The 14,508-nt window shown below is 57.5% G+C and overlaps 2 protein-coding genes across 3 annotated transcripts in view; one reads left to right on the forward strand and one right to left on the reverse strand.

Moving 5' to 3' along the window:
• DNAH17 (dynein axonemal heavy chain 17) overlaps positions 1-14,508 on the forward strand; it is a 110,983-nt gene that overhangs the window by 67,952 nt on the left and 28,523 nt on the right. The window contains exons 51-59 of the mRNA XM_060134746.1: positions 551-712; positions 1,164-1,328; positions 1,429-1,620; positions 6,619-6,885; positions 7,607-7,768; positions 9,881-10,114; positions 11,320-11,484; positions 13,088-13,183; positions 13,327-13,544. Of these exons, the coding sequence (XP_059990729.1) occupies positions 551-712; positions 1,164-1,328; positions 1,429-1,620; positions 6,619-6,885; positions 7,607-7,768; positions 9,881-10,114; positions 11,320-11,484; positions 13,088-13,183; positions 13,327-13,544 (1,661 nt within the window). The remainder of the gene's footprint in view (positions 1-550; positions 713-1,163; positions 1,329-1,428; positions 1,621-6,618; positions 6,886-7,606; positions 7,769-9,880; positions 10,115-11,319; positions 11,485-13,087; positions 13,184-13,326; positions 13,545-14,508) is intronic.
• PGS1 (phosphatidylglycerophosphate synthase 1) overlaps positions 1-14,508 on the reverse strand; it is a 108,488-nt gene that overhangs the window by 27,585 nt on the left and 66,395 nt on the right. The window lies entirely within an intron of this gene.

Here is a 14,508-nt window from a genome sequence, read left to right on the forward strand (position 1 = left end):
TATCCCCATTTTCTCCTCCAAACAACATGTAATGCTCGTATATCCCCATTTTACAGGTGGGAAGTCTAAGGCTCCCTCCACTTCGAGTGTCAGCTCAAATGTCGTGCCCTCAAGAGAGGCCCCTCCTCATCCCCACACGCTGTCTCACTGTCCCTGTTTATGTCATTCATAGCACACGTCACAATGTGTAATTACCTTGTGATTTTGTCTGGTTACATCTTCCCACTAGAAGGCAAACTCCATGAAGGCAGGGTCAGTCCCATCATCACTGTGTTCCCAGAGCCCTTAGAGGGGGCAGCCCTTAACCCTGTCTCGTGAGGAGAATCCCCCCACGTCTCTCAGGCCACAGACACACCCTCCAGCCTCCAGGACTTGCGCGGCCTTGGCAGTCCGTGGCTTCCTGGACCTCTGGTGGCCGCTGTACCACAGCCATCCCCTGGGGAAGGTCATCCCCTGGGGAAGTGGCCACTTTCTCGTTTGATCCACACGCGGTGCTCGGCTTGCCTCCCGGACACGGCTAAGGATGCCGACCACCCCGCGTCTGGGGCAGGGGCTCCTGTTCTCCACCACAGAGACCCTGAAAATCCCACTGGACCTCGTCCGCCTCTGGCTGCACGAAGCCGAACGTGTGTACGGCGACAAGATGGTGGATGAGAAGGACCAGGAGGCGCTGCGCAGAGTCACCATCGCTTCCACCAAGAAGTTCTTCGACGTACGTCAGGCCGCCACGTCCCCCTGCCAAGCCCAGGAAGGCTCCGAGGGGCAGGGTGTCGGGACCCTGTGACAATCCCCGCCCCCCTGCAAGGGCCCTGGGCTGGGGATGGGAAGGACCACGTTGGGTCCCACGAGGTGACTCTGCCACGTGGGTGTGGCCCGAGCGAGGAGGAGTGAAGACCTCCCTCTAGCCGCTGGGCACAGACAGCTCTGCTGGGGTCGATGTGCTCCGCTGATGTGTCCGGGGTTTTCGTGGTAGAGTCATTTTTCTGGACTCTCCGTTCATTCCCGATGTGGCAGGGGCCAGGGGATTTTGCCCAGTGGTTTGCGGGGGCCCCTGCAGACGTGGCCTGATATTCTGAGGCCGCCGGGCAAGGTGCTCGGGCTGCTGTTCGTGATCTGGGTGCCCGAGGCAGCGACAACAGAAGCATCTTGTCTCTGACGTCTAGGATCTTGCTGACGAGCTCTTATTCGCCAAACCCAATATCTACTGCCACTTTGCTCACGGGATCGGCGATCCCAAGTACCTGCCGGTGACTGACGTGGCTCCCCTGAGCAAGCTCCTGGTGGAAGCTCTGGACAGTTACAACGAGATCAACGCGGTCATGAACCTGGTGAGCGGGGCTCGAGCAGGCAGCAGCGGGCTGGGGAGGGACGAGGGAGGCGTGTCTGCGCGGTGAGACGCCCGGGGTCTCTCTGGCCCGGTCTCTTCAGGTGCTGTTTGAGGACGCGGTGGCCCACATCTGCAGGATCAGCCGTATCCTGGAGTCCCCACGGGGCAACGCCCTGCTGGTCGGGGTGGGCGGCAGCGGCAAGCAGAGCCTCTCCCGCCTGGCCGCGTACATCAGCGCGCTGGACGTGTTCCAGATCACCCTCAAGAAGGGCTACGGGATCCCAGACCTCAAGGTGAGATGTCGCCTCTCAGTAAGCCGCCCTTCGGGAGGGGGAGCGGAGAAGAGTCTCCCCACTCCCGTTCCCCAGACGAAGCATCCAGCGCAGAGAGTGGGAAGGTCACCAGCAGGGTGATTATCTTAGACGGTAAAGGCCAGGGACACATTCGGCCGGTGCCCACGGCCATGTGACGAAGGTAAAAGGAAGTGTGGGTTTCCGGTAGATTAGAGCCAGTAGAGAGTCACCCCAGATAATAGCGGCAAAGAGATTTGGTTCTCGTCTCTGGTCATCCAACCGTGCCGCATCTTTCCCAGTTTTCCAGATTAAATAATTGAGAACCGGTCCTCACTAGCTGTCTAACTACATCCTCAGGGTTCTGGGGGCCTGCTTTTTTTAATTAATCAAATAAATATAAACTTGATTCAGGTCTCCCATCCCCAAGACGTGCCGCCGAGGCTTTTTATTGATTCCTTTTTCCCGAAAATTTGCTCTCTCGGGGACCTGTGTGCTAGTCAAACACGATCAGTCTAGAGCTTACCATCGTTGTGTCTCGGATTAGAGCTGAAATTGACTGGACCGTGCCACACGGCTCGTCCCTCTTTGCCTTGGTGTCGAGGCTGCCTCTGTGGGCCAGGACAGTGCCAGACCCAGGGGACCCTCCCCTCCGCTCACGGCTCCGAGGCAGTTGCTGGCCAGGTGGCCTTAGGGGGGTGGCCTGGACCCCTGCCGGAGCCTGGCACCCTGGGACCTCAGCAGGAGGGGGGTGGTCTGCGGGCAGAGGCCCCAGGAAGGACGATGGGGACGGTGAGCTAGTTCTCAGCCCTGCTCTCGCGACGATGCTGAGCAGGCTGTGCTAGGGCCAGCGGCCTCCAGCTTGGCATTGCCCCCGGTGCGTTCTACACTTCCTATCAGAGGACTAGCCCGCTGGTGTCATTGCCCCCGGTGCGTTCTACGCTTCCTATCAAAGGACCAGCCAGCTGGCTGTGTTTTTAAAATCCCAGCCTTAAGGGAGAGGTCTCCCTAATGTAGGTTCTGCCAGACACCACCTCCTGAACTGAGCCGGCGTGTCGTGGGTCTTAGCGGTGCTCAGCTAAGCCGCGCGAGTGGGTTTGCACCGACTCCCTGAGTGCGCTCGTGGTGGTTAGAATCCTCGCCTCTGGAGCTGTGTGGTTGTACTGAGTTGTCTCCACTGGAAAAGTCTCTAGTCTGTTAGCTTAATTGTATTGCTTTATTTTCCTGATTGCATCATACTCTTTGCCCTGTGCTTGTGAGGATTTTGTTGGCCTCACCTTGGGGCCACCTGTGGCAGATGTTGTTTTATCCCCTGGCATTAGCTACAGCAGCTCTGTGATCTGTTTCGTCACAATTCATTGCTCCTGCGCCCGCGACGAACTGGGTCTGTACTCCTCATTGGTTATCATTTATTAAGTGTTTATTATTATATTTGTTATTTATTAAGTAGCTTCTGTGGATTCGGAAGTAAGGGCAGCCATAAACAGGGCTATAGGACCTTGCATTGGACCTTGCGTCATATTAGGGGAAGCAGACTCCTGAACAGTTATAAGATGCATTATTATTGTTCTAATGAGAGCGTCACAGTAAGAAGTTAACAATGTGTATGTTATTAGCGTAACAGATGCGTTCATGATGATGTAACATTATTATAAAGTCGTACCATAAGCCACGGGCACCCACTGGAGTTTGGAGGCGCGGCGGGAAAAGGGTCAGGATCCAAACCCAAGGGCCATCGTGTGCCTCATGGAAAACCCTGGACTTGGTCCCAAGAAAACAAGATACTGTCAAGGTCATTTGTGCAGAGGAGGGGCAAGATCTGGTGGTGTTCTGGGACAGAGTGGAGGATGGCTTGAAGACAGCAGAGATCGCTCAGGGGTGACGGGTAGAGGGGTACCACAGGAGCCCCGGTGACCCCACGAAGGATGGAACCAGACAGTGCAACAAGAAGGGAGGAGGGAAAGATGGAGCGAGACCCTCGTCGTGGGCGAGTGCCCTGCACTGACGGGAGGAGTGGGACCTTAGCTGGACTCCCACCTGCTGGGTCCCCAGGCCCCACCCCCCGTGCAGTCCCCAGGCCAGGCAGTGGCGTGCTTTTGACTTCTGTGAGCCCTCTCCCCGAGGCCCGAGTAGTAGCCCAGAGAGCTGGACCAGACCCTCTGGAGAAATGCTTTAAGCTGAGTGAGGGGCCAGGTCCATGTCCCAGCAGCTCGGGCGGCCCCCTCGACCTTCAGCAAATGTTGACCGGAGAGGGGCAGGTGGGGCGAGCGCTTGCCTTCCTGCAGCCGGCAAGGCAGAAGGAGGAGAGCACCCCTGGCCACACCTCTTCGACCCTCTTCCCTGAGACTCACCCCCAACCTGGGCTCCGTGTTCCTTCGTCTCTGCCGGCAATGACGACGGCCGCGAGGGGCCCCGGAAGTGTGCCCCGGCCAGAGAGGGGAGTGTGTGCCCTGCTCAGTTACCGCCAGTCCCGAGATGCACCCAGACGCAGGTGGTCTTTAACATCCTCAGATGCCGCTGTCCGGACCCGCTCCCTCCTCCTCGATGGTGAGTGAGGAGGGGACCCTTGGAGCTGAGCTTGTGGGGCTGACCATGACATTGGCAGCTGGAGCAATTACTGACACGAAGTCTCCCTCAAGCAGACAGGAACTGAGGACAGAGGGGGACTGGGAGGGGTGGCGAGGACGGCCAAGACTCCAGTGCCAGAAGAAACCAAGATAGTGTGCAGCCTCGTGTGCGTGGGCGTCGGGGGAACTGAGGGGACACTCGGCAGGAGATGGCCAAGGCGCACTGGGACCTGTGGGGCTGGGACGTGCAGGAGAGGGCGGCAGGTGGAGATCTCGGCCCCTCAGCCTGAGCGCGTGGGGGTGGTGGAGTCCATGCCAGAGAGGTGCAGAGGCTGAGGGGGACGGGATCCCGGGGCAGGCAGGACGAGGACCACAGGCCAGAGCAGCGGTCAGCAGGGACAGAGCAAGCGCCACGGCAGGAAGGCCAGAGAGGGCCGAGCTTCACGACAGTCGAGGCCTCAGAGGCTCCAGGCAGGACAGTGGGCTGGGGCCGAGGAGAGGCCCTGAGGTCTCGGCCGGAGCAGGTTCCCCTGGGGGCCCCAGGAGAGAGCCTGGAAGCGGGAGCCAGAGAAAGGGCAGCGGCCAGAGGGCGCGGCAAACCCCGATTCTCCCGGAGACGAGCAAGCGGGATGGGGGAAGAGAGGTGCTGTAGGCCTGGGGCCACCACGCCGGCCCTCGGCCTTTAGGGACCATCGGTCTTTCCAGAACATTCCGCTCTGACCTGGGTCCCTGCAGCAACTAGCTTCCCTCGCTCCAAGCAGATCCCTTGCCTCAGCCAGTCGAACCTGATTCAAAAGCTGAACTTGGTGGAACTTCGAGGCCCCTCCCAAATTCGTTCATTCCCAAACCACAGGAGGGAGGAACACTCAGGGGCCAGCATGACAGCGGTGCAGGCTGAGCCCGCACCAGCCAGGAGCTGCCCTCTGTCGCGCAGTCGCCACACTCGCCTCCCCCAGGACGACCGCCGGGCTCACGCGCGCAGTGAAGCTCCCGCGCTTAGGTACCTACGGCTGATTCCGGCGTTGTCGGCTCCCAGCCCACATCCATGATGGACTGTGAAGTGGGAAGAGTGATGTGTCTCAACACCAAGGCCCCCCGCCGCCTCTCCAAGTAGGACCTGCCTTGGAGGCCACACCCGAGGGCGTGACCGGGGCTCATATCCCACCTGAGGCCTCTGCTCTCCCAGGCTCAGGGCTTCCCTTTGATTTGTTTTTTAAGCTTGTCCAAAAACCCTGGAATTTGGAGCTTGCCTTGTGACCCCAGTTATACCCCTGTCAGCTCCAGCTGAGGGACCCTGGTGATGTTTCTCTCTGAACAGATGTCAGGGAGGTGTGCTGCTTCCAAAGGGCAGAAGAGAGCTACTCGGGATGCCTACAATGGACATTTTAAAGCCTTTAAAATAATTACAGAGGCTCTCAGGTCTTATTTAAAAATTAGACGGTAAAGAAAAGCAAATCACCAAACCCCTGAAAATTCACATTCATACTTGGATGACACTGACGTTTTAATATATATTTACAAGTTATACGTGTAAGTTGGCACTTTTCAAACATAGCAAGCTATTCATACTGCTCTGTAACATGCTTTTTTTTTTTTTTTTTACTATTCTCCTTCATTTATTCATCCAGAATTACCATGCAATTGTTTTGTCAATTATTTCTTTAAAACCTGCCAGTAATGTGATAGGAGTTATGATGAGCAGAGGCGATACTTTCCAGCCTCCCCCTCCCCGCCTGTGGTGTATTTATTCGGGGCCTCTTCCAGGGTCTTCATTTAAGCTTTTTATTCCTTTTTTTACGGTAAAGCATACACAACACAGAATTTACCATTTTAACCACACCATTCAGTGGCATTAATACGTTCACATAGTGGTGCCACCACCCCACCGTCCATCTCCAGAACTTTCTCATCTTCCCCAACAGAAACTCTGTCCCCATGAAACACTAACTCCCCCTGCCCGCTCCCCACAGCCCCTGGCACCCAGCGTCCTACTTTCCGTCTCCATGAATCCGACTCTGCCGGGGACCTCGTATGAGTGGAATCCTACTCATGTGAGGACAAATCCTATTGGTCCTTTTGTGACTGGCCGACGTCACTCAGCATAGTGTCTTCTAGGTTCCTCTGTGTTGTAGCATGGTCAGAATTTCCTTCCTTCTTAAGGCAGAATAATATCCCACTGTGTGAATGGACCCCATCGTGTTTATCCATCCATCTGTCGAGGGACGTCCGGGTTGCTTCCACTTTGGAGCTGTGGCGAGTAGAGCCGCCACAAGCCTGGGTGTCCTCCACGGAAGGCCCTGGGTCTCCATCTACAGACCCTGCCCATTTCTTACGGAGCTGATCTCCGGGTGCCCCCGTCTGGGTGGTGGTGGAAGATGCTTCTACACGAGCATCTTCTTGGCAAGACCTCTGAGGGTGTCCTCCTCGGGTCCAGCTCGACCTCAGCGCCCAGTACATCAAGTCGGCCGTGAAGAACGTTCCCTCGGTGTTCCTGATGACGGACTCCCAGGTGGCCGAGGAGCAGTTTCTGGTGCTGATCAATGACCTGCTGGCCTCGGGGGAGATCCCGGGGCTGTTTATGGACGACGAGGTGGAGAACATCATCTCCTCCATGCGGCCGCAAGTGAAGTCCCTGGGCCTGACGGACACCCGGGAGGCGTGCTGGAAATTCTTCATTGAGAAAGTGCGCAGGCACCTGAAGGTAGGGGGTCCCGGGCTTGGGGGCGGGGGGTCCCGGGGACCTTCTAAGGGCTGGTTCTTCACTCGGGGAGGAGTTAGGGGCTGTTCCCGCACAGGAAATGGAAAACTGTTAGGAGAGTATGGTGGGCTGCCTGATGGAGGTGGGCTGTTAGAAGTGCCTTGTGGCCGAAAGAAGTGATTTCTATATGCGCATCCACCCCCCCCCCCCAATAGAGCACGTTTAAATAGATTAGTTCACCTTGACCTTCAACATTCCCCCTCGGGGAAGCTGGCTGAGCTACCCAAGTTAGACCGAGAGCACTTTGGGTCCTTCTCTCCCTCCTCGTCCGTGACCAGTAGGACAGCTGCCCCTGGCCAGGTGGCCCTGCTTTCGTTCCTCCCTGCCCCCAAGGACCAGACCTGCTAAAGGACCATAGCCCTCCCTGTTCTGGGACCTCACCTACCCAGTGTGGTTGCCCACGCCCTACTCCCTCCTTGCACCCAGCCCTCCTTCCCCCTTTGTGGGGCCACCCCAGGAGGGCTCGGGGCTCCCCTGCACCCTCACATCGTGATGCGATGGCCACACTGCCAGCCCAGACCTGGGCGTGTTCTCCCCACCCCCGCACTTGGAGATGGACACCACGCAGAGAGCTTTTCCTTCTAAAGGGGCTTTCTGCAAAAGCAGCGCGATTTGGCCCCAGCACCGCCGTCCCCCAACCAGCAGCAACTGTGTCCACTTCTAGGTAATCCTGTGTTTCTCCCCCGTGGGCTCCGTCCTGCGTGTACGAGCAAGAAAATTCCCTGCCGTGGTCAACTGCACAGCCATCGACTGGTTCCATGAGTGGCCAGAGGACGCCCTGGTGTCCGTCAGCACTCACTTCCTTGAGGACACCGAGGGGATTCAGGTGAGTCACGGGGCACAGAGCCAGGAGGGAGGGTTCCCGTCGGGCCGGGAGTAGGGTGAGGCAGCTGAGGCACTCACCTTGGGTGCAAAACTTAAGGGGGCACCAAAAACTTAATCAAGATCAGTGATGTTTTAATGCAGTATTTTAAAAAACCAACATTAATGCTGAAATGCTCAAAAGTGTCAAAACTGTAAACAAAGACAGGCTGCCATTTGTTGGTTTTCTGGCCCCGACTTACTGTGCCAGGGAAATGGTCGTTTCAATCAGCTGGGGGTTCCGGGCCTCACGCGGCCACGGGCCCACAGGGCTGGTTCCGGGGGATCCTACGTGCGAACAGATTGAGCAGCTCGGGCTTTGAACATAGTCCCTGATTGGAACCGACTGCAGAGCCCGTATTTACTTTGATAAGTGTATGCGGGCGCACACTTTTTCCTCTTGCCTTGGGCTCCAACATGGCTCTGCCTCCAGGGCTCTGCCCAGGGCTGCTGCCTCACCTTTGACCTACCTTTTTTTTGGGGGGGGGGCAGTATGCGGGCCTCTCACTGCTGTGGCCTCTCCCATTGCGGAGCATAGGCTCCAGACGCGCAGGCTCAGCGGCCATGGCTCACGGGCCCAGCCGCTCCGCGGCATGTGGGATCCTCCCGGACCGGGGCACGAACCCGTGTCCCCTGCATCGGCAGGCGGACTCTCAACCACTGCGCCACCAGGGAAGCCCTGACCTGCCTTTTATAGGGCATGACAAGTAAGACGGGGTGATATAAGCCTTCTTTTTTTTTTTCTTTTTTTTTTTTTCCTTTTCCTTTACAGTGTCTTTCATTTCTTTTTAAAGGCTCTTTTTTTTTTTAACATTTTATTTATTTATTTTTTGTCTGGGCCATGTGTTAGTCGCGGCACGCAGGATCTTCTTTGTGGCGCACAGGCTTCTCTTCAGTGTGGTGCACGGGCTTCTCTCTAGTTGTGGCATGCGGGTTTTCTCTCTCTAGTTGTGGCCCACGGGTTCCAGAGCGCATGGGCTCTGTAGTTTGCGGCATGCAGTTTCGCTAGTTGAGGCGCACGAGCTCAGTCGTTGCCTGCGGGCTTAGTTGCCCCGTGGCATGTGGGATCCTAGTTTCCTGACCGGGGATCGAACCCACGTCCCCTGCATTGGAAGGCGGATTCTTTACCACTGGACCACCAAGGAAGTCCCTACAGTGTCTTTCTTTTATTGAAAGACGGTGCCCGCATTCACCGTTTGTGCTCATTGCCGGCCTAGAAATGGGCATTAGCCTGTGACCCAGCTGATGCAAGTGATACGCAGGCCCAGAATAAATCCCACGTGGTTATCGTGTCTGATTTATTTTGATCGCATATTCAGTTATTAAGTGGAATAAAATAAGCCTGAAATTAACCTCTTCCCTAGTTTTTAAAGATGGGCAAAGCCCCCCGCTTATCACTGTCAGAGCGTTCAGTTGCAGGCTGAGCCTTTCCCAGAAATGCCGCCGTCATGTGTCCTCCACACCCCGAGTGCCTGTAGGGGCGGGGGCCTCCGGGGACCGGCGAATGGCCCCACTGCTGGCCCCAGCGAGGGCTGCAGAGTAGATGCCGAAGAAGCGTGTGTTGGATGAACACGTTCCCAAATTAACCTGAATTACAGTGAATGTCCCTTGAACAATTCCTGAGGCAAAGCTCCTAGTGCCTGTCTTCGGGCAGGTGGGGCAGGCCCAGGTGGTGGGGCCGTGACCCTGGCGTGGACGCGGGCCAGAAAGGGCTGGGAAAGGAGTTACTAAAACCCCAGGGCCTGGAACAGGAAGTGTCCGATAAATGCTTGCAGAAATTACCTGGTTAATCAAGCATGTTGTATATGCAAGTGTGTGAGTCAGAGAGAGAATAGTGATAACCTTGGCTCTGACCGGGCCCCTTGGCGGTGCAATACCACCGTCGCCCGTGAGAGCCCTGCAGACCTTGCTGTCTTGAGCCTCATTTGACAGCTGAACCACCAAGGTTGACAGAGGGGGTACCACTCATCCAGGGTCCTCGGCGAGGAAGGGAACCCACCTTGTGGTCCACTGTGGCCAGCAGCCTCCTCTTCCATCAGGGCACCGGGGAATGAATGGTTCTGTCTTGTCTTTGTAGCCGGAAGTTAAGGCCTCCATCAGCCTCTTCATGTCCTACGTGCACACGACCGTCAAAGAGATGTCCAAGGTGTACCTCGCCACCGAGAGGCGCTACAACTACACCACGCCCAAAACCTTCCTGGAGCAGATCAAACTGTACCAGAACCTACTGGCCAAGAAGAGGATGGAGCTGGTCGCCAAAATCGAGAGGCTGGAGAACGGGCTGATGAAGCTGCAGAGCACAGCCTCTCAGGTAGGAGAGCTGGGGCCTCGGGATGTGCTTCCAGAACCTTCCCCCAGGCATGTGGCACAAAGTAAGGGGACCGGGACCCCTGCCTCGGAGAAACTTCCACTGGCAAAACACAGCAAGTATACGGGTTTTAACCTAGACGGTGGATCCCAAACGCCTTCCGGGTGCTGATGTTACGTCGGGTGCTTCCCGGGGGTCCCGCGTCTGGGGGGATTTGCTCATGCAGGCAAGTGCAGCCCGTGGAGGCGGGTCCATCCCGGAGCCCCGTTCACACTGTGGTGCCCAGATGGAAGCGCATCTGCCGTACTTTCACACCGTGTTAATTTTTAAGTTTTCTGCCTGGTTTTAAATATCCTCCGTGGTGTAGCCCCGGCTCCCTCTTTACTGCCCACTGTTGGCGTCTCCGCGGGAGCCTGGTAAACGGCTGCCGCAGGCCTTGGAGCTGCAGAAGCACAGGTGGAGGGTGGCCCCTGACACAGGCTGCTGCACGGAGCCAAGGCCACCCCGTGGGGGCGGAGAGGGGAACCCGGTGCTGGGGCTGTCCATTCCTTGGACAGAGCTTGCCGGAGCCACGAAGCAGCCTGCTCCCTCCCTGGATAGGAACAAGGGAGAAGCCCGGCTCAGCAGGCATTTTTCCCCAAATGTACCTTCTGGGAGTGGTCCTGGGACACAGGAAATGCACCCAGGAGAGGGCGGTTACAGCGATGGAGTGGTGGCCTCCTCGTGCTAGAAGTCATCCAGATGGGGAAGGGTGTCTCATCCCGTCACTTACCACTTCCCAGAACTCCCTCCGCCTGGCTGCCTAGGGCCTCGCCCGAGGGCCCAAGGGAGCTCTTCATCCCCGGCTCCAGACTCAGAGCCCCACCAGCCTCCCCAGAACTCCTCGGCACCCTGCCTCTGCCGACATTGTTTTTATCCGGCCACCTTGACTGCCACCTCCTTGAACGACAGGAATGGGTCTTATACTTGCGACCCTGTGTACACAGTCGGTGCTCAGTAAATACTTACCTTGGAGAAGCTGAAAAAGCACTTAGAAATGCGTCACAGGGAGTGGTAAGCAACCGGCAGGCCTGCTGTTCTGCTCGGGCCCCGCGGCTCCCATGGCCACCAGCCCGTACCGTCCCGGGCCGGGACAGCCCGGCCGAGTAGGAGGCAGTGTGCGGTGGCCGGGGCCCCAGCCTGCCCGCCTCCCTTCCCTCCTCCTCTAGGTGGACGATTTAAAAGCCAAGCTGGCGGTTCAGGAGGCTGAGCTCAAGCAGAAAAACGAGAAAGCGGACAAGCTGATCCACGTGGTGGGTGTGGAAACAGAGAAGGTCAGCAAAGAGAAAGCCATTGCTGATGAGGAAGAAGTCAAGGTGGAAGTCATCAACAAGGTGGGCAGACGGGCAGCGGCACGCGGCTCTGCCCTGCTGGGCCCCTTCCCCTGGTGGCCAGTATCTCCTATGGGCCCGGGCAAACCAGCAGGAACCCCGCAGGGAGGGCTTCTCTCCCAAGCGCAGGGCCCCCAGCTCAGCAGAGGGCTGCCCTCCCAAGCCCCAGCAGTGGCATCTCCTGAGCTGGTAAGACATGTGGGGTCCCAGGCCCCAGCTCTGCTGAATCGGGTCTGCATCTCAGTGAGATGCCAGTGGCCTGTGAGCACGTTAAGGCTTGAGAAGCCTTCCTCGGAGCCCTGGTCCTCAGACTTGCTGCACCTGGAGCCCCGAGATGTTCCAGTGCCACTGGCCCTGGTGGGCTCCACGCCGAAGGTTCATGGCTTGGGTTGATTTCTCATCGCCTTCTCCTGCATGCCTTTTTTTGTCATTAGTCATGCACCTGCGTGAGTGTCTAAATTAAGAGTCCCAGTAATTGTCTGCTGTCTCTTGAGAGGGAGGACAGCAGCAAGTCATTTCTTTGCCTGAGACAGCCTCCTTCCAAGGCCAACAGGAGGGGGACCTGAGCCCTGCCCTTCCCACCAGTGCGGGAGCGCGGAGGGTCCCGGGCCGGGTGGGGTAGCCAGGAGCTCTGCTCCATCCCTCATTGTAACCTGCATGACCACAGCCCTGTTAGGATGGTTGGCAATGTGCCTGAGGTCTCAAAATTAGCAAGTGACATAGTCAGGATCCAAGCCAGGACCCACACCTGCACCCTGAACTCAGGGACCTGCCGTCTGATACATGCAGCTGTTAACATCTGGGTGCCCACCCCACTCCAACCCCTGATCCAGAAATGGCCCAACATGCTCCAGGGAAGCCTGGAGCTTCCCAGCACCACCGGCCAAGTCAGTGCCTTCCATGCCCTGTTCCCTGAGTTGTGTCCCGCATGTCCCTAAAGTAAGGTATGGAATGGGATTCTCCAGGAGGTGTTCTGCAAAGAGACCCTCTTATTTCTGTCGTCCTTCCTCCTTGCCCAGCAAAAGCTCCCAGCCCCGACTGGCTTCTTCATCTCTGTTGTCACGCAGATGCTACTCCTGACTGATGGGTACCAAGCTTCTCCTGGTCTCTGCCTGGTGCCTGAAGGCTCAGAGGGGTTCTTCCCGAGCCAAAGAGTGAATGCATGCATGAATGAATGAAGGCGTGCATGCGTGAATGAAGATGTTCTCACTTTAAGGGGAGGATGGGCTGTACCTCTGAAATGGTCCATCCTGGAGGGATGACAGTGGCACCAAGAAATAAGGCCTCAAAGCCAGGGAGTGGCCTGTGTGGCCCCAGGTTTCCCCTCTGGTCCTGGAAGCTGGAGCCAAGAGAAGGACCAGTTCCCCTCCCTGAATCCCAGGTCAGCTGACACCCAGCTCCTTCTAACCTGAGTGTTTCGGGGCAAAGGAGGCAGGGCGGGGAAAGGCGGGCTTCACACGGTGACCCAGCAAGCGAGAGCGAAGGGCAACTCCCCTCGTCACCCCTCCTCACCCCTCCTTGCCCTCACACCGCCCAGGGTCCCCCCTTCACACACGCCACCCAGACGGACCCCTGCATCCATCTTTCCCATCTGCCTTCCTTCCAGAATGTTACTGAGAAACAAAAAGCTTGTGAAACAGACCTGGCCAAGGCAGAGCCGGCCCTACTGGCCGCGCAGGAGGCCCTCGACACTCTGAATAAGGTGAGGGCAGGAGGGGGAAGAAACGGGGATCACGACGCCTGAGAAGAGAGGAAGAGAGGAGACGCCGTGGGGTCATCACCGGGGGCCTCCTGGTCCTGCTCGGGGCTAAATCCCCATTCTAGTCTGTCCGTCTGTCTTTGCAGAACAACCTGACAGAGCTGAAGTCCTTCGGGTCCCCCCCAGACGCCGTGGTCAACGTCACGGCCGCTGTGATGATTCTGACGGCACCCGGGGGCAAGATCCCCAAGGACCAGAGCTGGAAAGCTGCGAAAATCATGATGGGCAAAGTGGACACCTTCCTGGACTCCTTGAAGAAGTTTGACAAGGAGCACATCCCCGAGGCCTGCCTGAAAGCATTTAAGTGAGTTGGGGCTCGGCTGCCGCCGTGGGGTCAGCTCAGTCCTCATCCTGTTGGGAGCACGTCACGTCCAGGCACCGTGTGGTCCCGAGTCTTCTCCCACCTGCCCCTGGCCCCATACCGCATGGTCCCAAGGGAAGTCTATGCTTGCTGGAGTGGGCAGGGTCTTGGGCGGCACAGAGCGAGGTGGGACCCCCAGAGACAGCAGGCAGCAGTCTGGGCGAATCTGCCTGCCCCTGAGCTGCCCAGGCGTCGAGGTGAAGCACGATGCCAAGCTTGCGGGGAGCCTCATCACCCTCTGTCTCCCCAGCCTTGCTCAGCGGGTGGGGGGTGAGCTGCTCCCTTAAATGGGGGGAGGGCAGGGGTGTATTGGTGGGTGGGGTCGGAGGGGGGCTTAGGTGGCCTGCCCACCCCCTTGGTGGTGCCGTGTGCAGGGGTCACGCGCAGGACCCTGCTTTTGCTCTGACACCTCAGAAGAGGCAGTTGGGTTTCAGCCTTTCTGCATCTTTCTGTTCATAATTTGCCCCAATGTGCATGCACGTAGTACTTTTAGTCCCTTATAGTTTCTTTGCATTTTGCTGCTTGAGGAGGTATTTGTCCAGCTACAAGCACTCCAGCAGAGGGTCCTAGTGGGACTTGGGAAGGGTGTGCAGGGGGGACCTCCACGTCTTGCCCCATAAATCCGATGCGCTAGCATTGGTGAGCACTGCACTTGTGAACACTCTTTGCCTGGCCATCCCCTGGCAACCCGATTTCAGGGCCGACCTGACCTGACCCCAACTGAGAAAGGGAGCCCCTCGCATGACCCCAGGTGAGACTCCAACCTCTCTCAGCTCCATCTGTTGAGGAAGAGGGCTGGACGATCGAAAACCATTTGACAACTAAGGAGTAGTTTAAAGTTTAAGAGAAAAGACAAGAAAAACGCAGACCCACCTCCAGGGAGCGGCCTGTGTCAACATGTGGCCTG

This window comes from Lagenorhynchus albirostris, chromosome 20 (genome assembly GCF_949774975.1).
Source record: "Lagenorhynchus albirostris chromosome 20, mLagAlb1.1, whole genome shotgun sequence".
In the NCBI taxonomy this organism is placed as follows: domain Eukaryota; kingdom Metazoa; phylum Chordata; class Mammalia; order Artiodactyla; family Delphinidae; genus Lagenorhynchus; species Lagenorhynchus albirostris.